General features: G+C 48.6%; 1 protein-coding gene across 1 annotated transcript; it reads left to right on the top strand.

The window, feature by feature from the left end:
• Window positions 1–617: 617 nt before the first annotated feature.
• Window positions 618–22,580, top strand: LOC121036650 (uncharacterized). Its single transcript, XM_040485064.1, has 5 exons — window positions 618–621; window positions 2,119–2,295; window positions 14,186–14,269; window positions 18,077–18,282; window positions 22,165–22,580. Exons 1-5 carry the CDS (start codon window positions 618–620, stop codon window positions 22,342–22,344), a joined length of 651 nt encoding a protein of 216 aa, XP_040340998.1. The 3' UTR covers window positions 22,345–22,580.
• The last annotated feature ends 1,571 nt before the right edge of the window (window positions 22,581–24,151 follow it).

Here is a 24,151-nt window from a genome sequence, read left to right as displayed (position 1 = left end):
TTTCATAAGAGGCTTGAATCGAAGTTCCAGCTCCATTTATTATGAAGGCATGTGGCTCATGTCTTAAATGGCAATGGAAAGTACCAACATTCCAAGTAGAATCTCAACCTCATGGCCACAATGGACTTTTTTAAAAAGCTTGGTTAAAAGAAATGCTGTTTGTGGATGAGTGCCTACAAAATATGTATTTTATTCAGTCTCTAGACACATGTTCTTAAATATATCACCAATTCAGCCAGAGCATCAGACTTGTGTGCTTGACTGCCTCTCTTGGCTTCTTGACGACCGACTTTTAGTGGATTGTGTTTGGGTCAATGGCCCTCAACCTCTACTGAGGGACATTATGCAAAATATGGCTTTGAACATTGATCCGTTGTCTGTTATAGGGATGCTGTTGAGCACATTGCTTCTCATGCCCACAGTGGCCTCTCCATGAGGACCATTTGTAGAATTGAATGCACTAACTGGTCTCATGTATCTGGAATTATGGAATAGTTGCATTTTTTTTTTTTAGCAACTTGCAAATACTCTGGATCTTATAATAGGTCATATTTCCCTCCCCTTATAATAGGTCACATCTCCCTCTGCTGCTAGGTCTTACAGCTAGGTTGATAAACATGCGTGAGACTGTACAAAGGGGACTAATCACTCACATTGGCATAGTTGGTGAAATGGAATCAGAGCACGGGTGTTGGCAAGGTTCTCTGGAGGATGTGCCTGCCATGTTGAGTGTCAGGGAATCCCCCCCCTGGACAAGGGTTGGAGACCAACATAGGTCTCTCCAAACCATCTTATAGAAGTGCCTGCAGATTATCCCTCTCATGTAGGGTTGGGGTTAGGATCAGGTATAGTGGGGGGATGACATGGGGAGAGAGACCCATCTAGCTCTCTACCCTCTTCCCTCACCAGCTTTCTATCTTTTATCACACATGGCATGGTTGGAAACAAATGGGCACCATATGGGAAGTTAGGGGCCAATTGCTTTCCAATGCTTCACCCACCTCGGTCTCCAGATCTAGATTCCAGTGTTTGCTTCTGTTATGGGAGCCAGGGAACCGTAGATGTTGAAAGTATAGCTCTGGAGTCAGAGGGCCAATTTCAAATTCTGCCTCCATGCTCAATAGCTGAGTGGCCGTGGGTAAGAAATCTAGTCTCGTCATCTGTAAGGTAGGAACGAAAACGCTGCTTGCCAAACACAGTTGTTACGGAGACACATTATGTAACTACTGTGAATCATCTGCCACAGAGCTTGATGCAACAGTAGATGTTTGCTATGAAGAAATGCATCATGGTGGTTAAGAGTTTGGGCTTTGGAATAGGATATACTGGGGTTCAAATTCCAGCTCTTCCTGAGCCAGCTATGAAACCTTGGGCAACTTTCTAACTTCTTTAGTCCTTAATCTTTTTCTGTCTCCAAATGGGACAAATATTACATATAAAACTCTTTTTTTTTAATTTTTTAATATTTATTTATTTTTGAGAGAGAGAGAGAGAGAGAGCAAGCAGGGGAGGGGCAGAGAGAGAGGGAGACACAGAATCCAAAGCAGGCTCTATGCTCTGAGCTATCAGCACAGAGGCTCGAACTCACCAACCATGAGATCACGACGTGAGGCGAAGTTGGATGCTTAACCAACTGAGCCACCCAGGTGCGCCCCTGTACATATCAAACTCTTAACACACCATTTAATATGAAGTGTGTGGTCTATAAATGATTGCTCTAATTTCTTACTTTACTGCCGCCCCGGGAGAGAATGTTGCTCAAGTCAAGCAGGCAGGAGGAAATGCCTAAGAGAGAGTCCCCAGAGCTGCCAGCACTTTGGTAACAGGGGAACTGATGTCCATCTCTAACATACATTGGTAACATAGCCCCTTAGATTTATTATTTTCTCTGTGCTCAACAATGAGCTAAGAGTTCTATATTTTTGTTTTACCTGGGACTAGGTGTGGTGGATCTTTTGGGAGCCACCAGTGCTGTATCAGTCTGGGTCCAGTCAGGAGACAGAAACCACATAGGGGTTTAAGCAATGGACGTGTAATATAAAGAATATTACGTGATGATGAAAGAGTAACTATAGGATGTAAAGAGAGCCTTACAGGGCTACTCTCCCTACAGTTGAGGAAGGCTTCCCAAGGAAGGACAACCTCGGAAGGGGTCCACCTCTCCAAACTGTGGATCAGGCCTTATTGGAGAAAGATTCGTGGCAGCCCCTTGGACGGCGGAGAAATTTCCCGGTGCATTGGCCGCAACTGCTCTTTGGTTGCCAGATAAGGATGAAGCAATCTGCGGGAGCACAGGTGAGTCACAACCTGGAAGGTGGGGCTGCGGACATGTAGAAGGAGTCAGGCAGCAGTGTTAGATGGGCAGCACGGAACACACAGTGTCAGTGTCGGGAGGGTCATGGGAAGGTGATCACCAGGCTGGACAGGACTCTAAGGTCTCTGGGGGACCTCCTGGGCAAGTAGCCGGGGAAGGGCACCATAGGATGTCCTACACTTGCCAAAACCAGCAGCCGAAGCCCCTTCTGCAGAGTTCTCCCAGCATAATGTTTTATGCTCACTGTAAAGGAAAGATGCTTATGAGGATTCTGCCCGTTATCACACAGCACATATTCTTGGGTGAATTTGGAGCTGAAAAGTAGTAAGTTGATAACCAGCGGCATTTGAAGAAAGTTGGAAACACATACGTGTGGATACATATGTTCATGCATGTGCATATATGTGTACTAATCCACCCTGCTTGGTGGGGTGGGGGTGGGGGGCGGATACTTCTAGAACGTTCACAGATCCTAAGTGAAGAACACCACTCATGGTTCCCCACAGCCACAAGAAAGCCTCCATGAAGCACTGAACTAACTCTCCAGGGGAGGTGGGGAACGGTGGCATGAAAGAATCAACCAAGAGACTTCCAAAACCCTGTCCTAGTTATGGAGGGTGACATTTCTTCCTCCTTCTCCATTCCCTTCTGTATTGGTCATGCACCCAAGGGAGACCTGAAGACTCCAGCAGGGCAAGGCCTTTTTTTTTTTTTTTTATTTGCATATTCATTTCCCCCAACCCCTAGCTAATCTGTCAGCTTGGGCACACAGGGGGCACTGTGCTCTGAACATCAGGCTTCCTGGGTTACTACACAGACTCAAGGCCAGTCATTTTCCTCCACCAACTAAACACCAAGCTACTTGTTGGGAGTGACAGACACCAGTTTCCATACTTTCTACTGTTCGTGGCACGCTAAGTTCCCACTCATGGCCCTGCTGAGAGTAAGGGCCCAGAGGCTGAAAATTCATCTCTCGCCCTGCTCCAACCTCATCAAAAGGGCCGGATGTTGGCAGTGGTCAGAGATGTCCAAAGAATGAAATCGATTCCATTAGGGTCTCAAATGTATGATGCATGAATGGAACCCTGCCTCCATCCCACACCTAGCAGAACCAGAAGGGGGCCCAGGAGCCTGTGTGTTCTGAATAAGGCTGCCCTTCCCCCAGCCACATCACCTTTGGTAGAGTGAAGAAGGCCTTAGGAGCTCCACATGTTGCTGGAAGGCCCTCATCTCTCCTCCCCACGCTTACTCTTCACCACCATTATTTGCCTAGAGAGCATCAGGATCCATCTTATCTTTAAGGCTTTATTTTGATTTGCCTCAGTCGCTCCAAACAGTTCAGGCCCTCAGGCCATCCCTTATCTCCCAGACTGGAAAGCCCTTATAGCTCTTTATGGCCCTCGCCACCCTTTATTTTTCCCCACAGCACCTGACAAATAGGCCGATTCACTCATTTGTTAGACTTCCCCTAGTGAGGGTGAGGTGTCTTGTTACATTTGTTAACCGCTCTGCTCCCAGCATAGAAGGTATCTGGCATATAGTAGGTGCTTAATAAATACATGTCCCAGGAATGCATGAACAAACAAAGCATCTCCGATGCCCTGTGTTTTGTGGGACTCAGTGTCCACTGCAGACCAGTTAGTCTTGTCATTACCTTCCCATCAGAAAATTTGACCTCAAGGGGCGCCTGGGTGGCGCAGTCGGTTAAGCGTCCGACTTCAGCCAGGTCACGATCTCGCGGTCTGTGAGTTCGAGCCCCGCGTCAGGCTCTGGGCTGATGGCTCAGAGCCTGGAGCCTGTTTCCGATTCTGTGTCTCCCTCTCTCTCTGCCCCTCCCCCGTTCATGCTCTGTCTCTCTCTGTCCCAAAAATAAATAAACGTTGAAAAAAAAAAAAGAAAATTTGACCTCAATTACAGCCCCCCTGACCCCCCCCAGTGGCTTATCACAACTCTCTGGCACTTTCAGAGCATGGGCTTTGGAGACACACAGGCTCGGGGTGGCATCCTGGTGCTGCCACCTGGAGGTTTTTAGCACCTCTATACCTCAGTTTTGCCTATTTGTAAAACTGGGGCTTTGTGGTCAAGTGGATTAAATGGAAGGCTTGTGTAAAGGACTCCGCACAGCTCCAGGCACCCAGTTAAGTGCGCAGTAAAGGATAGTGGGCAAGCAGGGAGGCCACAGAGTAGGGTGGGGAGGCACAAAGAGGCTCCATCTGCCTTCCGTCTGCTGTGGGTTGGTAGCGGATGCCTGGAGCCCTGTGCTAAAATGGATTCTGGGCAGGCACTGAGCTCAGGGGGGAGTCCCGCAATTGATTAATGATGTCTGCCATGGGCACGGGTGCTGGAGGGTGTGGAATAACAAGGAGAGTAGCAGACCCAGGCCACACATTTGCCATCCTGATCTACAACTTGCGCCACGGCTCCTTTCCTTTTGTACGTCTTGACTGCTTTCAAGAGTAAGAGCTCCTCTCTTTCCAGGAGCTCTTCCCTGACCTCACAGTTCTTCACACGCCCCCACCCTGAAAAGGGTAAGGTTTGCTCCTCTGAGCCCCCACACCTTTTCTGTGCTGTTCCTTTGTTAGTCACCATATAGCATTTTGGACGATTTTTTTAACTTTCAGATCTCCTGTCTGTATATATGAGCTGAAAAATGCCTTCAGGGAAGGTTTTGCCTTTGAGAACGGATGTGGTAAAATGAACATGGTGCGCTGGAGTAGGAATCAGAAAATTGGACCATGCTGTGTGAGTTTGAGCCCATTGGCTTGCCTCTCTGAGCCTCAGTTTCCCCGAATGAAAATGGGAACCTTGAGTAAGCCGCCTCCCCCGCCCACTGTACCGCAGCATTTCATAAGGCTCCGTAGAGAGTAAAAGCGTTCGTGTTGTGGTTGCATACCCCTTGTGCTCTCCTTCTGCGGCTAAAACTGGAGCTTCTGCAGATATATGTTGATTTCAGCAAAGGAGTAGGCAGAAGAGAGCCTCAAATGGGAGCAATAGGCACTCTGGACGCCCTGACGGCAGAGTCTGGAGAACGGAAAAGCCAACTTTTCTCCCCTTGTGCTTCCAATTGGGGAAGAGTGAGGAGCCGGGAAAGGTAAATGCTGTCATCTGCTGGTCATTTCCTGTGTAGCAGCATCAAATTAATAGTTTTGCAAAGCTCTCGTTCAAAGTTAGCTAAGGACCTGGAGGGAGGAGGAGGCATTTGCTGAGCACCTACTGGTTATAAGGGACTATCTTCAAGGATGCTATGAACAGAGATATTACCTAGCCCTGGATGCTGCCAATAAGGAGGACACGGACCGCAGGGAGCCAGGGCCGCCTCCCTGTGCCTGTGTGCCTCAAGCACACCCTTTGACCTCTCTGAGCTTCAGGTTTCTCATCAGGTGCGTGGACTAGGATGGTCTCCAAGGATCTTGAAAGATGCAGAGAATATTACAGATGGGCACTGGGAAGGAAAGGAGGAGGGCATCAAGAGAAGCCCTTGGAAAGTCTGACAGATGTCCTCTTCCCTTGTGCCTGTGTTTGTGACACCGTGGGCTAGGCTCCAGATCGCTAAGCACCTGCCCTCCTCTGACTTCTGTTCAGGGGAAGGGACAGTGGAGTCGGAAAGACTTCTTGAAGGAAGACTGGAACCAACGTCTGCGTTGTCCCCACCAGTTTTATGAAATGGAACCATATGGTTGCCTCTGAAGTCATCCATTATATGAATATATTATCATTTCTTTATACATTCTGCTGTGGATGGCATTTGAATTGTTTCCTATTGTTCCCAGGCTTTTACTGCTTTGGACATCCATGCACATATATTTCTGTCAAGTATGACCCAGGGGGTGGAATTGTTGGGTTGTAGACCATGTGCATTTTCAACTTTACGGTTAATTACAATTCATTATCCCAAGAGATCACAGCGATGGGAACTCACATTGGAAGTGTGTGTAAGTTCCCATTACTCCAAATTCACTGCAAGTACTTGATGCTATCAGCTTTTCTACAGTTTTGCTGATTTGGTGGGGGCAAAATGGTGTATTACTGGGTTTTTTCATTTATTTCTCCCCAATTAATAATGAGCATGTTTTCTTACATTTGTTCTTTTGCATTCCTTCTCTGAAATGCTTATTTCTGTTTTTCTGTTTTGTCTTTTCTTATTAATCTGTAGGAGTTTTAAAATATATTTGAGATACAACTCTTTTATCGTCTATGTATATTGGAAAATGTTTATCCCACTCTGTAGCTTGCCTTTCCACCTTCTTATAAATGTCTTTTGCAGGAGAGAAGTTATTAATGGTAATGCAGTCGTAGCAGGCAGACTTCTAAGATGACCGCCATGCCCATCACCCTGGTATAATGTCCCCCCACTGGAGTTATGGAATATGATAGGTATCATTGGGGATCATGTTCTAGTCTGTGGGAAAAGGAATTTTGCAGATATGGCTGTGATTACTACTCAGCTGAGTATGAGTTAACCAAGTGGGATGTTATCCAGTTGGGCCTGACCAAGTCACATGGCCCCTTCAAGCCTGAGTCTAGAGATCAGAAACGGAAAAGGTCAGAGATTCGAAGCATGGGAGATTTGATGTACCATTGCTGGCTTTGAAGATGGAGGGGCTCCATGGCAATGCAGGTGGTCTCCAGGAAACTAATAGATCTTGATGGACCGCCACTGAGGACCCAAGGACCTCAGTCTTACAACCTCAAGGAGCTAAATCTGCCACAACTCCGTGAGCTCGGAAGAGGACCCAGAGACCACAGCCCAGTCCATCCCTTGCTTTCGGCCTGTGAAACCCTGAGCAGGGAACCCAGCCATGCCGTGCGTGGGTTTCTGGGCAACTCATCTGTGAGCCAACAAATGGGCGTGCTTTTAAGCTCTGCTGAATTTATGGTGCAGTAATAGAAAACAAACACAGTGGTTGTATTTATCAGCATTTTCCTATATTTATCTCACTTTCTGAGTTAAAAAAATCATTCTCTACACCGAGGTCGTGAAGATACTCTTCTAAAATTGTTACAGTTTTGCTTTTTCACATTTAAGTATTCCAACTTCCTAAAATTGATTTCTCCCCTTGCTGTGAAGTAGAGCTCGGACTCCATTATTCCCCACTTTGGATAAAAATTTGTCCTGAGACTACTTATTGACTAGTCCATTATTTCCTCATAGATCTGCAAGTGCAGTCTGGTCATGAAGGCGGTTTCCGAACAAACAAAGGTCTGTGTCTGGCCTCTTTATTTTGTGTCATTGTTAATTTGTCTGTCTTTGCAACAGAGCCACACTGTGTTAATTGCTATAGCTTTCTAGTAATTCTAGATGTCTGGTGAAATAACGTGCCCATCTTGTTCTTCAAGAGTGTCTTGGCTTTTGGCTCTTGCAAATAGATTTGAGACGGTTTATCAAATTTCATAGGAAAACCCGTTAGGATTTATATCGGAATCATAATATTATATCTCTAAATCAGTTGGAGGAGAGATTGGCATCTTTAAGATACTGAATATTACAATCTACGCCTATGGTCTATGCCTCCTTTACTTGTCTTCCTATCTTTCCTAAAGATTTACAATTTTTCCACTTACACATCTTTCCCAAAATTTGTTTCTAGGTACCTTCTATCTCTTATTTCAACTATGAATGGCATCTCCTAAAAATACATCTTTTCTGTTTGTGACTGGTGAATGGAAATGCAAGCCATTTTTATATTCTCATTTTGTAGCCCACGACCTTGATAAATATTCTTATTCATTCAAATAACTCAGTTGTAGATTCTCTTTGGTTTGATTTCTTGAATGGATATAAGACAATTCGGATTTGGTAATTTGTGTCTTTCAAGGAAATTCATTTCATCTACGTTGTCAAGTTTGTTGACATCAAGTTGTTTATAATATTCCTTTATTATCTTTTTAAAAATGTCTAATGTTTATTTAATTTCATTTGGAGAGAGAGAGAGAGATAGAGTGCAAGCGGGGGAGGGGCAGAGAGAGGGAGACACAGCCTCCGAAGCAGGCTCCAGACTCCCAGCTGATAGCACACAGCCTGATGCGGGGCTCGAACTCACGAACCGTGAGATCATGACCCAAGCCAAAGTGGGATGCTCAACCAACTGAGCCACCCAGGCATCCCCCCCCTTTTTTTTTTGAGAGAGAGAGCGAGCGAGAGTGAGCATGTCAGCAGGGGAGAGGGGCAGAGGGAGAGAGAGAGGATCTTAATCATGTCCTACACTCAGTGCAGAGCCTGACACAGGACTTAATCCCACGACCCTGAGATCATGACCTGAGCCGTAATTGAGAGTTGGAAGCTCACCCGACTGAGCCACCCAGGTGCCCCCTTTATTATCTTTTTAATATCTGTAGGGTTTAACTGCTATCTTCTTTTTATTCCCAATATTGGTAATTTTGACCTCTTCTTGATCAGTCTTGCCGGAATTTTTTGGTTTTGTCTTTGCTAGAGTTTTATCATCTATTTTTGCTGTGTTGTCCGTGAGTTTTTGGTTTTGCTATCTGGTTGCTCTGTTTACCTGTGATGATTAGGGGAGATTTAAAAATGATGACAATGACACTTTGATTTTTGAAGTGTATTTCAATGGGTGTGATTCTGTGTTGGCAGATTTTTTTTTTCTTTTTACTTTCAACAATTTAAAAGTGTCATTCCATGGGCTTCTGGGGATGAAAATTTCTAAGTATGTATAAAATATGGTAAATCAATAAAGAAGAAATTATTGACTCCAAGGAAATTTTTTATATGTATAAATTAGGAAAAGTAATCATGGTATACTTCAAGATATATTATAATATATATTATATCCACAACCTAGTGATCCTTTTTTTTATACAAATGCTTGTTCCGTTTTTGGTTACCTCTTGGAGGACTGAAACACTACCTCTCTCCACAATGTTGTGGGAAATTAATTATGTAGAATAATTTTCAAAAATTTGGAAGGAGGGACTATGTAACACTTATTATAGTATCTTATTGTTCATTTGCTTATTTATGTCTTATTTTAAGCTCTCCGTTGGTAGGGAACATATTTTTTTAATTTTTTTTCTTTTGGTGAAGCCTTAATATATTTAAAAAAAATCTTTGTGTCTTCTGGAACTAGAATGTACTGGAAGCATGTTATTTCTTTGAATTAACGATGACACGTAGGTGTTGAGATCACGTAAGGTGAAAGGGAACTAACGTTTCTTGAGCATCTACTGTGTGTCCAAGATTATGGGAGAGTATCTTGGAATTTGGTTGAGGTTGAGGATAGAGACAGGTGACAGAAATGTTCAGAGCGGGCCTTCAAAGGAGGGGAATTTGCTGTGTTTTGCTGGCCATGGAGTATGTTTTTCTCCACCTAGCAGTCACAGGGGAAGGTGTAGCCTTCACTGGTCAGATGTGGGGCTTAGTGACCAAAACCCTCGTGAATTGTGTTGGTGCGCAAAATCAAGATCTGCATGGACGGTGGGTTAGACACGAAGTGCCTGGAGAAAAGAATGTTCAGGAGGACACGGTTTTTACTGAAGTCTTTGAAAGGCTGCTGTGCTGTGTGGAAGATGGCGCAGACTTGTGGGAAGGTCACAGCTGTGTCCTGTGGGCAGAAATTTGAGGGGGGCAGATTTTGCTTCGAGCTTGTTATTACGGCACGCCATTTGTAAATAGAGTGGACTGCGTCGAGAAGGACCGAGCTCCCCGTCTCTGGAAGTACACAAGCAGAACTCGGCTGGCCATCATGACATGACTCTTGCATTAAGAAGGATGTTGACAGCTGACTCTGGGGTCCCTACACTTTTGACTGAGGCTGAGAAAGGCAGTCTCGTCGCCTCAGGTTCTCAGCCAATTCATTCAGGCGCCGAGATAGCCGTTTTTGATTTAATAGAAGGTGTTCAGACCAACACTTGGGTGTCACACGGCACATCTAGAAAGAGAGACAGTAGGAGAAGCAGAATCTATAGGGAGAGAAGAGGGAGAGGGATTTCTGCTGATGATCCAGAGCTTAGACACCAAGAGTCAGTAACACTCCATCTGGACCAGCTGTTTATACATCACTCTCCCTTAAGGGCTGTATCCAGTAGGGTCTCTATAGGACACAGAGTCACCTCGGGTGACACCCGTGAAGATGCTATAATAGATTACTGACAGAGATGTGGGTGGGGGAGGGAAACAGGCAGGAAATGGAGAGGCTCCAGAGACTAGCCACAGTGGGAAACCTTTACTACCCCCAGGCTGCTGGGATCAGAAGAGGAAACTGTGTTCTGGACCCCTTGAGAGCCGGAGCCATGGAGGAGGATGTCTCCTGAGGGAACTGCCATCATGGAGGTCACATCTGCCAATGGAGACATGTTTGTGAGGAAGGAGAGGAGCCAGGGAGGAATACCCCTGGGGCTTGCTCCTCTTGTCCTCCAGAAACCCCCCCCCCCCCGGGCCTCCTTTTGGTCAAGCTGATCAGAAACCAGAGGCAGAGGAGCCAGGAAGACTCAGTCTACAAGGATGAGCCTCCCCAAGTTCATAGCAGAAAGGGGAAGAGAGACGTGGGGGGAGGGAGGGGTGACAAACAATGGCCAGCGAGAGGGCTCCTTTCCCCACCCTTTGGGGCAGAGGCTACGGGCTGCCCCATGATCTCCTGGGCCAGAATGCAGACACATCAGAAGATGAGGGCAGGACCTCAACAAGACAGAGAAACTAGAATGAGTGAGCCTGGTCCCCAAAGCCCCAGGACTGCTGCCCTCTCTCCAGAGGGTACCATTAGGATTGTTACAGGAGAGAGACCCAAACAAAGCAGTGCTGGCTCAGAGGTGCCAACCTGGGCTCCCCACCCAGACTATTAGAACCTTTGGTGGCTTTTGAGAAGGACAGAGTCCCCATTTTCCAGGAAGCTTTAAGAGCTTCCTGCATGTTTTTACAGCGTGCCACAGGGATCTAGTCACCTTCTTGCCTAGGACCCCCCGGCCCCGAGACCGCTCAGAGCAACTGCAACCTTGCACTAAGAAGCTCTCTTCCAGCGCCGGCGTCCTTCCAGTGCTTTCTGTAGAGTGCTGGTGTCAGCCCCGAGCAGGGTGGGCAGGCCGCGCCTTGGTGATGCTGTAGCTCTCTGTCTCTCCTCCTCAGCTGGGCTCTCTGCCCTGCCTTGGCATCCTCGCCATCCCCAACCTCTCTGCCCTGCACAGCCCACGGGAGAATGACTGCTGGCAAGAATCACTTCCTGCCGGGTGCCGAGATGAGAAGAGATGGCCCGCGTTGCAAGCACCATCTCAATTTCTCTGTGACTCCAGTGAGCCTCCCCCTAGAAGCAGCAGGGGAGACAGAAGAAAAGAAGATAGGTTCCCCCCACCCACCCCCCAAGCTTCCTGCCTTGGTTAGGCAACAAAGCCTGTACAATTTGCCCAAATTACTGGCAATCCTATTTTGTACTGGTATTTCTTCAAGTTGCAAAGCAACTTCACACGGAATTTCACCCCGGCGGAGAAGTTTGGCAGAAGCAGATTCCATTCCCATTTTGCAGGTGGAGAAACTAAGGTTTAGAGGAGGACGGTATCTTACCCAGTGACACACACATGTACCCAGTAGCCAACAGGCTAGGAGTGAAACCTGATTTCTGGTATTTATGGCAGAGGACCTTCCCCTTGTCCTAGAGAGCCCCAGGTGATGAAAGAAAAGGTCCCTTATGAGTGGGCATTTTATGGAGTGACACATAGAAAATTCTGACCTTCTCCCTCTGTGCTGCCTTGGAACAGAGAGACAGTGGGTGCCCGATGGATACCTCATCGGGGCCAGTCAGGAGGTCAGAACCCGCCCGGCTCCGCAAGTGACAGAGAAAGTTTTGGACAGCTAGTCTAGATGCTCTCGGTCTGTGCTTTATGTACGACAAAGTGTTTTGAGGGGCCGGCGGGGGGGGCCTGTGTGTTTGTGGCAGTGGGTGGATATACGAGGTGGGTCTGTGATGTGCGGTTATGGGTGTGTTTGTGTAGACCTGTGCGTGTGTGCGCGTGTGTGTGTGTGTGATGGGTCTGTGGCGTATTGTGCGTGGGTATACGGCGTGTGTATATGTGCTGTGGGTCTCCGCTGTGTGGCATTTGTCTGTGTGAGTGTGCACAGGGGGTCCTTAAGAGTCTGGTGGTGCGGTACGCGTGGGTATGTGTGTGGTGGGCGTGTTCTCATCGTGTGGATGGGTGTGTGCTGTGCCACGTGTGTGAGCCGGTGCGGTACAGTGTGTAGGAGCGCATGTAGGAGGGGAGGGCAGGTCTGGGACAAACACCATGCCTCTCGCAGCACCCGTGTTGTGGCTGCCCCGCCCCCCCCGCCACGTGGCTCGGCGTGCCCAGCGAAGGCCTGTGTCAGCGTGTGTCCACAGGGGCTTCTTTTGTTTTAAATAAGGCCCAAATGCTTGGCACGGGCGGGGGCTTCACGCTGGTTTCATCCCGACCGCGGGTCTCCCTCTGGGCCCACCTGAGCTCCAGGGGCTCTTACACCCGCAGGAGAGCCTCCTCCCTGCCCAGGACACGGAGAAGCTGTTCCCCTAGCTTGACCCAGAATAGCCATGTCAACAACTCTATGTCCCTCCCACCCCTGCAAAAAGTCAGAACTACCGCCAGATGCCGGCCATCTCCAACCTTAACCCTGCTTGTGGGGGCTCGGGGAGGGGGGGTCCGGAGGCCTCCTCAGCTGTTTTCCTCCCTGGGAAGCCTGTCCAGACCTCCCTCGTTCAGCCTGCAGTGCTTGCCCCCTCCGCCTCACCGCAATCCTGGCCCCTTTACGGATGTCTCCTTTTTTTCTTTTGTCGGCGTAACACTCGCACCTTCTAATGCTGCTTACTTTATAGCCAGTGTGCTCCCTCTTGGTCCCCCTCAGGGGAACATAAGCTCCGTGAGGGCAGGGATCCGTTTTGTCTTTCACGTGCCTGGAGGAGCCTGCCCGGTGTTCAGAAGGGGCTGGAAAAGTATGTGTGGAAGGAAGAGGGGAAGGCGGGTGGGCGGGGCTTAGCCTCAACATTCCACCTGGGCTTGCGCTGTGGTGAGGGTATGGGGGTAGCTCCCTTCCTCTTGCTGTCCCCCCACTCACCACCCAGGGACAGCCAGGGGCCAGAGGACAGCCTCCGGGGCCACGGCTGGGAGGCCTGTCAACTCGGCAGCCACCTGGCCTGATGGAAGGGACAGCTGTGCGTGGGGGGAGGGGGGAGGGAAGAAGAGCGTGTTCAGTTTCTAGGGACGGAACTACTGCCTGGGATGCACTTAATTTAGCCCAAGTCCGGGGAGGTGGACAGATTAAGGCACGTTGCGTGTAGTTCTTTCCCAGAGCTGGGGGCCGCGGCCAGGACCCAGGGTTTGGTTTAAGTGTGCTACTGGCCAAAGGGGCCCGAAGCCAACCGCAGAGACGGGTGAGGTAAACACGCACTTGGGTCAGTCCTTCCTCCAGCAGCACAGGACAGCCTGACCTCGCCTTCCCCAGGGCCACGTTGAGCCAGAGGAGGCAGCATGCCTGTCTCCCCTCGGCGTCACAGCCTGCAACTCCCTTCCGTAGGTATGGTTGGTCTCATTGGGTTCCACAACCACCTGCCAGGGAGATAAAGTTTCCATTTTAAGGATGGCGAGGGAAGCTGCTAGGGCAGAATAAGTTTGCAGGGGCCGTAGGGGGCAGCTGGAACAAGGGCCCCAGCTCTCTGGGTTTGATCCCTGGTGCGGCTGCAGATTGGGCAAGCCACTGCTCATCCCTGGGACTCAGTTTCCCCACCTAAACAGGCCAAGCCCTGTCCAGTTGATGGTGCTCAGGAGGGCTTTGGTGGGGGCTCAGGCACATTAGGCTTCATACATCACAGCATGTGATGGAGCTTCAGAGGCTCCCACGGGAGCTTGTTCTCACCCTTTTCCTTCTTCCCACTTTCCTTCTCTTCCCATCTCCTTGTCCCTCAGCCCCGGGGCCATGGGATCTGAATAAAGGCCAAAGCAAGTCAGACTCTCCAGGACGCACTGCCCAGCCGCTGCCCCGGCAAGCAGGTGATGTGCTCCTTCGCAATCATAGTCCCTATGAGAGGACTAACACTTTATGGGGAGGACTCTGGTTGGGACTCTGCTCACCCCAAGGGTTGATTGATGATGGGGGGGCTTTTGGCTTTTGCTGCTGTGCACTCTGACTTACTTCACTTAGCGTAATACCCTCTAGCTCCATCCACATTGATGCAAGTGGCAAGGGCTCATTATTTTTTACGGCTGAGTAATATTACAGTGTGTGTGTGTGTGTGTGTGTGTGTGTGTGCGCGCGCGCGCGCGTGTGTGTGTATATACACACACAACTTCTTTATCCACTCTTTTACGGATGGATAGTTGGGTTACTTCCATATCTTGGCTCTTGTAAATAATGTTGTGATAAACATAGGGGTGCATGTATCTTTTTAAATTAGTATTCTTATATTCAATGGGTAAATACCCAGTGGTGGATAATATAGTGACTCTATTTTTAGAGTCTATTTTATTTTATTTTAATTTATTTTATTTTAATTAAATAATTAATAAATAAAAAGTTAAAATTTATTTTAATTTTTAATTTTTGGAGGAGCCTCCCTACTGTTTTCCATAGTGGCTGTACCCCACCAGCAGTGGACAAGGGTTCCTTTTGCTCCACATGCTCACCGACACTTGGTTATTTCTTGTTGCTTTGATTCTGGCCCTTCTGACGGGTGTGAGGTGACATCTCATTGTGGTCAATTGATTTACATTTCCCTGATGATGAGTGATGTCGAGTATCCTTTCATGTGTCTGCTGGTCATCTCTGTGTCTTCTTTGGAAAAATGTCTATGCAGGTCCTCTGCTCGTTTTTTGATCAGATTTTTTCTTACTGTGTATTCACTGTGAGGGGGCAAGGGGCAGAAAGAGGGGGAGAGAGAGAATCCCAAGCAGGCTCCATGCTGTCAGCACAGAGCCCAAATTGGGGTTCGATCTCACATCATGACCTAAGCCAAAATCAAGAGTTGGGTGCTTAACCAAAGGTGCCCTCAAACTGTTTGTGTTTTTGGTGTCGAGTTGTATGTAAAGACTTGATTTTCAGCCTGGTTCATGATGAGCACCCAACACGAGGTCACTGCTGGAATTACTATTATTATTAGAGCCCCTATTTCGAGATGTCAAAGCTGAGGCTCAGAGTTGAGGTGACCTTTCCAAGGTGACCCAGCTGGTGTTGAAGGATAATTGGGGTCATGACTATTTCAAGCCAAAATGTAGACTTTGAAACAGAGGAAGAGGGCAGAGGGCAGTTCTTTGAGGAAATGGGGGTGCCTAGTTGGTTATGGGAGGTCCTGCGGCCACCTGGACCTGAGGCTCTGCAGAAGGGCAGTCCTGGCTAGGACACGAGACACAGGACATGGGGACATCACAACAGAGGGACAGAGGGAGGATGGAGGTGTTGGGAAGGGGAAGGCCCACAGGCAACACAGGTGTTTTTCTCACCTGGAAAATGAAGTGATGACACCGTCGCTGGAAGCAGGTCTAGCAGCCGGCCCCGAACCAGAAGCAAGCACCAGTTAGTGGGCACAGGCTTCTGGGAGCCTCAGGCAAGACACAGCGGTCTTAGAGTCAGTGCTGCCCCCCTAGGCCGGGGTTCAGGGCCCTGCCCATCCCAGAAGGAGCCCCCAGGGGCCCCAGCATCTCGGCAGGATTACTCGTCCAACAGCCTTGTCTGTCCAATGGGGAAGCTGGGGCCCAGATGGACGATAAGTGACCTGCTCAGGGTCCCTCTGCAGAGCCACGTAGGAGCCCAGATCCCATTCTCTGTCCAACGCTCCCGCATTGCCCCACACCAAAAACCTAGATGGGGAGAAGCAACAGGGAGCTCTGGGGACCCGGTTCTCTAAAGACCCCAGGTCTCCAGTCCCTTCTAGGACTTCTCCCCTGTCCTGGGATCCCACCATTAGAGACAAGTTCCCTGGGAGGAAAGGACAGCTCTTCATATTTGGACTTAGCTTGTAATTACAGGCAGAGATTGCATAGAGTCAAAATTACCCTTGAAAACAGCTTAGGAGACACCTGGTGGACCCCTCCACGCAGTCCTTCAACAAACCCGTGACGGCAGGCGTTCCCCCGCCTTGGCTCAGAACCCAGTTTCTTTGGTGGACACCAGCTTCGGTGGATGAGGTCACTCATGAAAAGTCCCCTTATGTTCATTTGGAATCACTCCCAGCACAAAAAGGGACAGTCCTGTGCCAGGGACTGGGGACCTGGCCGAGAACGACAGATTCTGCCACCCCATCACACGCTCCATCCCGGCACACTGGGATGGTGGGGTCCCCCCCCCACTAGCTCAATCAGGATCTCCTCGGACTCAACCCCGAAAGGGCATACACACATCTGTGGCTGATGTGGGCTCAGTATCCGGATGGGGATAAATCACGCAGCTGCCCTGCATGCTCCCGGGCAGGTGACTGATCTGGTCCTTACCAGGCCCCATGGTTGGCTGGAGAAAGGGCATAGTGGGCTCAGAGGTCATCAGAACATCAAAACTGGGATCAAACCCTGCCTTTGTCATTTCCTATTTCCATGAATAAGTCAAGATTCTCACCCTCTCTTCTCCATTTCCGTATTTGTCAGAGAGAAAAAGTGAGATGACGGAGGATAAAATAAAGCAAGCTTTTCATGTAACAAGCATCCAGAAAATGGTAGTGAGCACACACACGAGCACGTGCACCCACATGCACACCCCTCTGCTGGGGGTGGTGATGGTGGGGTGATGATGGGGAAGAGAGGTCAAAAGGCCAGCACCCCAGGAGGCAGTTGGAAGAGGCAAGCAGAGACTTGGGGGGAGGAGGAAGCTGGGGAGGCTTAGAGGTAGGGTTGCTGTTGAACTAAGAGGCCCCAGTTCCAAGCCTAGTTCCGCTCCACCACACTGGCTAGAGTTTATCTTGAAAAGCCCACCCAGCCAGGGAGCAGAGGGGCAGACAAAAATCCGAGCATCAAAGCTGGGCCCGAGGTTTTCTGCCAAACGAAGAGCAGCAGGAAATGTGTCCCCCAGTTGAAAGGCCCCAAAACCTCGTGGGTCTGAGCTCCTTAAGGCTTCAGAGAACTGGGTCGAGTGGCTGGGAGACGTCTGGATTCCATCCAGACCCCTGGCTAGCGCTGCTCCGCTGTCCATTTGACTCATGTCGGGGGAAGAGAGAAGAGAAAACGGAGGCAGGGAGGGGAAGCCACGCAGCTGTTCCTGAGCTGGGGGCCTCGGAAATTTGAGCCGAGCCACAGGCAGCCGGCAGGCAGGAGAGGGCCTCTTGGAAGCCTACTTCTGAGGCTCTGGCCCAGCCTTGCCAGCAGCCTCGGGATTAGCTCAGCAGCCTTCTCTGAGCTCTGAACATCTGCAGCCTAGAGTCCACTTCCTTCTTTCCCAGCCCCATGGGGCAGCCCCCTGGAATGGGGACTGGGGTGGGGGCAGACAGCTGCGACCTGGAAAAGGGAGGGGGGGGGGGGCTGGCTGGCCTAAGATTTGGTTTAGGGCACAGCAGTGGTATAGGAATCACCCGGGGCCTCATTCCAGAAATGCTTTCCCCTTTCCCCATCTTGGGAGCCTGAAGGAGAAGGAGGTGAGGGGGAAAGGAAGGGAAATAGTATCTGCACAGACCCACTGGACACCAGGGGGATTCTGGCTACTTTACCTGATACTTAAAACTATGTCAAGGTCGGTCTTGTTATTTCTGTCCTTCGTTTGAGAAAAAGGCTCAGAGAGGTTAAGTAACTTGCCCACAGTAACCCAGTAAGTTAGTAGCAAAGTCCAGATTAAAAGCCAGGTCAGTCTCATTCTAAATCCTGAGCCTTCTCTTTATCCAGGGCCCAAAGAATTAGGACCAGGCAGGTGGGAACAGAATCGGCGGCTGGGACTACCTTATCTACCTGATGAAGGCCCAGTGGAACCATTGGCTGCATCACTAGGAGAGGGCACTGAGGACGAGGGAGGAGGCAACAGGCTTTGCCAATTGCTCCTGGACTATTGTGCCCAGTTCTCACATCGCGATGTGTCCAGAGGAAAAGAGCAGGTAGGTAAGAAGTCAGCTCACCAAGTCATGGGAGGCTCAGCTGAAAAAACTGGGGCTACATAACTTAGCGAAGACTTGGGGGAGGCTGGGTTGTTGCTGGCCCCGAGCAGATTGACTTGCTCTGTGGGACCCAGTCAGCCAGGATAGGCGAGGCATTGCTGCTGTCACGAACAATCCCCAAATCTCAGGCTTACCCAGCTAAGACTTATTTCTTGCACCCAGCACAGATCAGGGCAGTTTTGAGGGGGGGGGGGCTCTGCTCGTCCTGGTCACTTGGAGGGGGGTCCAAGCCAAGTGGGTTTTCCTCCAGACAGACATGAGCATAGACAAACCCTGCAGCATAGGAATGTGGTGAACTTTACACTGGCTTTTAAAGTGTCTGTTCACATTTCCTTGGTTAGAGGAAGTCGTGTGGGAATACCTAATTTCAGGAGGCCAGGAAGTACAATCTTACCCAGTGCCCAAGAGAGGGTGGAAATGTTTGACGGGCAGCACCAACAACTATCTCAGGCCCCAAAGGGGTGACTGAGTGTGGGTGGATGTACTCAGAAGTCAACTTTAAGTTCATTTAAGCATGATCTTCCTGGGAAAATAGTGAGTACCCGCCAATAGATGTGTGCAAACCAAGGCAGGATAGGTGCCCTGCAGGAAGGCGGGAGAAGAGACTCCCCTGTCACTGGGGTGATGGGAGGTAGCCTGTGTGGCAGTAAAGAGCAGTAGTGGTTGAGGCCTAGGGCTCTGAAGCCAGAGGTTCCTGACTTCAAATTCCGTTCTGTCTTACTAACTGTGTCACTTTGTGCAGATCACCTAACATCTCTAGACTCCAGTCCACTCCTCTGTTACATGGGGGCATAATAACTCCATAGATTGTTGTGAAGATTAAATGAGATAATATATGTAAAGCCTGTAGCACACCACACCTGGCACATGGGAAGCTCTAATCAAGTCAGCTGCTTTTACTGTTAAGTTCATTTTCCCCCTGAGATCCTATGACCCACTGCTCAAGGAATCTTTGGCAGTGTACCTTCTGGGCCTGTCACGTCCCTAAGACATTAGTCAGTGGCCAGGGCAGAGTTGGGAGGGTTCTGTGTGCTGGCTGAGCAGGCTGATCTTTCTCCACTACTCTCATGTGGTCTATGGAGGTAGGGTGCTTTCTGGAGCCTTCTCTAACCCACCCCTCCTCCTGCCTCCAAGCCTGACTGCAAAGCATTTACTCTCTTCAGTTCATCCCCCAATCTGCCCTGATAACCACTGAGCTAATGTATGTCTCCATGAGTTTGCCTTTTCCACAATGTCATATAAATGAGCCTGACAGTAGGTAGCCTTTCTGCTGTCTCTTTAAAAAAATTTTTTTTCATGTTTATTTATTTTGAGAGAGAGAGAGAGAGACAGAATGTGTGCACATGAGCGGAGGAAGGGCAGAGAGAGAGGGAGAGAGAATCCCAAGCAGGTTCTGTGCTGTCAGAGCAAGCCCCCTGTGGGGCTGAAACCCACAAATTGGGAGGTCGTGACCTGAGCCAAAACCAAGAGTTTGAGGCTCAACTGACTGAGTCACCCAGGCGCCCCTCTGCTGTCTCTTAATTAATCTACTTTATTGAAGTTGAGTCCTAATGGATGGGAGATTTCTGACTCCCCTCCCCCTTCTCCCTGGCCAGCTATATCGCTGGTATTTGTCCCTCGGTTGCTTGCTGTCTTTGTACCTCTAACCGCAGTCCATAGACCTTCAGCTGTCGACAGTATCCCTAAGGCTCCCCGCTTCATGAGACAAAGCTATCAGTGTTTGCATAAGCTTGAAAACGACCGTTGTAGAGACATCAGGAAGAGGTGTAGCCAAAGGAGATCGTGCGTTTCAGAAATGAGCACTGCAGGAGCGTAGAAAGGAGGAGGAAGTCAGGAGAGGCTTCCTGGAAGAAGCAAGGTTTGAGGGGAGCCTTGTCCGCTTACTTTTCCAGGGGCTGCTGCGGGTGCTCTCTGGGTCTGTGAGCCCTGACCTGCAGTACCTGATCACAGACACCAGGGGGGAGACGAGTGGCTTTGCTGGGACCTCCTCTGCTCTACGGAAGGTAGGCAGCTCAGCTCTCCCCACCCCCATCCCTTAAAGCAGGGGGAGGTGGAGTGACCGCAGGCTCTCAGCTCTCAGCCCTTTACCCTGACAGAGGCTTGAATCCGTGACTGCCGTCTGAGCTGTAGTTTCCAGGCCCTCTGAGCATTGATACTGTCTCATCTGTGCTCCCAGTTCTCCAAGTGTGGTCACTAGAACCCTCAAGTGGGCATCAGCTTGTTAGACGTAGATTCCTGGGCCCTGCTCCCCAGCTCTCATCAGAAAATGGGGCCCGGGAATCTACATGTTTAGTATTCAGCCCACCTTCCTCGTACACAGGAAAGACTGAGCACCTCAGTCAGGCTTGTCGTGATCTTAGCCCGTCAAACCTCTTCGTGTTTTCTCCCTAGTTTCCGCAGCAGTTTCTAAATAAAGGGTCCATGACTGGGGGAACATGGAATATTTGAAACCTGGAGATTCACAGGTCATACCACCATGTTAAAAGCTCTGTGGTAAAGAAGACAGCGTGACTTTGTTAAACGTAGCATTCCCCAAATTAACCTAGCCTCAGGCCAGACCCGACTCTTGCCTCCGTAGTCCCTGTGGACATCATGCACTTTGCCACTTCTATACCTCCCCTTAACTCTCACCTGGACACACAGGCTTCAACTGACTCCTCTTTCCCCAGGAAGGCCTCCCAGATCTCTAACACTGCCCACCCCCACCCCCACCCCCAGGGCTGGGGCGTCTCAGAGCTCTGGCAAATAACTCCACTTTATATCTTCTCTTTTGTCACTTCCTGGATGCTCTGCTGCGCCTATCTTAGTATAATAAAACTTATCCCCTCCCTTCATTCTTGGGGAGAAGTACAGGCACAGGACCTCCTGGAGGACATCTTCCAAGAGAGGAAAAGACCAGGCTCATTCCAGTCCTGCACAAGACGAGCCCATTCTGTAGCCAAAGCCCCAGCATGCTGGCCCCTGGTCCCTTCCCAGTTCAACATCTCAACAATCAAGGTTGCCCTGTCTCACTCGCCCCTACCCTGGGCTGGCCTCCAGAGCAGCGAAGGTAACCGCTCGGAGAGGACCTAAGGGCATTGCCCCGGAAGTCGGAGACGCCAGGATTCCCATTCTCCACCCATTTATTTAGCCCGGTGGCTCCTGGCTTTTGGATTTCAAGGGCCTACAAGCAAACCCACCCCCACATTCCCAATCTAGAAGACTGTATGAGGTTCCTAACTTAATATTTCCAAGAAACCCATTAAAATATTATCTGACCTGCACTTCGGTTTTCTCAAAAATGTTCCTGGAGCCTTTACATGGGAATCACTCATCATTTAAAAAAAAAAAAAACATTTTTTAATGCTTACTTATTTTTGAGAGAGAGAGACAGAGCACAAGCAGGGAAGTGGCGGGGGGGGGGGGGTGCGGGTGGGACACAGAATCTGAAACAGGTGTCAGCACAGCCCGATGCAGGGCTCAAACCCACGAGCTGTGAGGTCATGACCTGATGCTTAAGTCGAATGCTTAACTGAGCCATCCAGGTGCCCCGGGAATCACTCATCATTTAATAAAATGATCAAATACAAATTTTAAGGGGGCAACTGGGTGGCTCAGTCCATTAAGTGTTTGACTTCGGCTCAGTCACATGTTTACTGTAAATGTTGAAATGGGCCTTGAGCCTGTGGGCAATTGGAGACACCGCCCTTTGGGCCGAGTGGTTAGATGCTGAAGGTTGGGAACCTGCATGGTGGGTGGAAGGAAGGGAGGAGTTGTAGTAAAATGCTTTCCTAGAGATAAACCCAAAGAAGGTCATGATATAGCGATCCTATTTCTGAACAGCTGACCCAGGAAACAACAGGCTGCCTGACAGTCGGAGACTGTGGAAAGAAGAGCGTGTGGAAAGAAGAGTGGCAAGAAATTACGGAGATCCTTTTAAACTGGACAGAGGAAAGATGTTCTCGGAATCAGAGATGCCCAAATATAGAAAGTGAGCTTCTCATTACTGCACACAGATGTTGAATCATCATTAGCCTGGGAGGTGATGGAGAGGATTACTACATTTGAGTAAAAATAAGGAAATTAAGTAGAAATAATGAAAGTCATTTTACGTTTATAGTACTTGACATTTATTAAGTTGTTTTGAAGGGGCCCCTGGTGGCTCAGGCAAAAGAGCGTGCAATGCTTGATCTTGGGGGTGTGAGTTTGAGCCCCATGTTGGGTGTGGAGCCTACAAAAAAATAATAAAATTTAAAAAATAAAATTAAAACATAATAAGTTTATTGGGGCGCCTGGCTGGCTCAGTCAGAAGAGCATGAGAATCTTGATTTCCGGGTCATGAGTTTGAGCCGCGTGTTGGGTGTAGAGATTGCTTACACTTAAAGAAAAAAATCAAGTTTAAAAAGAAAAAAGTTGTTTTGGTACAACTGAATTTAAAAAAATTTTTTTAATGTTGTATTTATTTTTGAGAGAGAGAGAGCGCGCGCGCATGAGTGGGGGAGGGGCAGAGAAAGAGGGAGACACACAGAATCTGAAACAGGCTCCAGACTCTGAGCTGTCCGCACAGAGCCCGATGCGGGGCTCGAACTTGGAAACAACGAGATCGTGATATGAGCCAAAGTCAGACGCTCAACCAACTGAGCCACCCAGGTGCCCCAGTACAACTGAACTTTTAAATAGTTTTGGGAGGTAGATAAAAATCATTCTGATTTCAGGTTCAAGATAGCACATTGAGGACACACAGCACTGACCAAAACAGATAAAAATGCCTGCCTGGTGGAGCTTACAATCTAGAAATTCCATAGATTTTATATTATCCTTGTGATACTAGAACTTAGGGATAGGAAAAAATAAGACAATGCAAGGAAGGGGGCACCTGGGTGGCTCAGTGGGTTAAGTATCTGACTCCTGATTTCAACTCGGGTCATGATCTTGTGGTTTGTGGGATCACGCCTCACGTCTGGCTCTGCGCGGACAGTGTGGCACCTGCCTGGGATTCTTTCTCTCCCTCTCTCCATCTCTGCTCCGCTCCCACTCACGCTCTCTCCCTCTCTCTCTCAAAATAAATACATAAACACTAAAAAAAAAAAAAAAAAAGGCAATGCAAGGAAGAAAGGCAATTATCAACTCCAGGGAAAAAAGGCAAGAAAAACAATAGAGGCCATGTAATTATAGCATACTTTTGATTCCATAATAAATGATATTAATACAGTCATAACAATATAAATGCTATTTTTGATTTTTTTAAAACAACTTGTAGACGATGCATAGAAACTTAGTGATGATTAAAGACAGATACCAGTGTTAATCATCTTGACGATATAAAAAAATACATGTAGAGTCCATGGAAGACTGGAGTTGTGGGGGACAACGAAATAAAAACCAGAGGAGTTAATAGGCAAATTCTCCGAGTTGTTGAGCTACTGAATAAAGTTGAGAAAACAAGAAATAGAAGTCTAGGTACAATGTTTCAATGTTCAAATGTAACCACTAGAAGACAGAATTAGATGATGATGATAGATAAATAGATGAGAGATGGATAGATAGATAGATAGATAGATAGATAGATAGAACGAACAAAGAAGGACAAAGGAAGGAGTTTCTGTGAACCAAATTCTTTTTTATCACACCATGAAGTCATTAGACTACCTGAAGTTGGAAAATCAAGAAACAGATCCATAAACATTTGATTTAGATTTTTAGAGGCTAACCACCTGAATAAACAAAAACATAAATGATTAAAAGAGTTTGCCTTGGGGAGGTAAGTCAGAGGGAGGGAGGACTGGACCAAGAAACCTGTTTTTTATCACACACATGTATGTAACATATC

This window comes from Herpailurus yagouaroundi, unplaced genomic scaffold (assembly GCF_014898765.1).
Source record: "Herpailurus yagouaroundi ecotype Mexico unplaced genomic scaffold, PumYag 163, whole genome shotgun sequence".
Taxonomy (NCBI): Eukaryota; Metazoa; Chordata; class Mammalia; order Carnivora; family Felidae; genus Herpailurus; species Herpailurus yagouaroundi.
Note: the sequence above shows the minus strand (reverse complement) of the source record. Positions and strands in the feature narration are given on the sequence as shown.

Excerpts from the sequence above, each read along its gene's own strand:
- LOC121036650 (XM_040485064.1), top strand. Across the intron at positions 14,270-18,076 it reads GCCGCTGCCCCGGCAAGCAG|GGCCCAAAGAATTAGGACCA; the intron begins GTGATGTGCTCC and ends CTCTTTATCCAG. Across the intron at positions 18,283-22,164 it reads TGTCCAGAGGAAAAGAGCAG|CTGACCCAGGAAACAACAGG; the intron begins GTAGGTAAGAAG and ends ATTTCTGAACAG.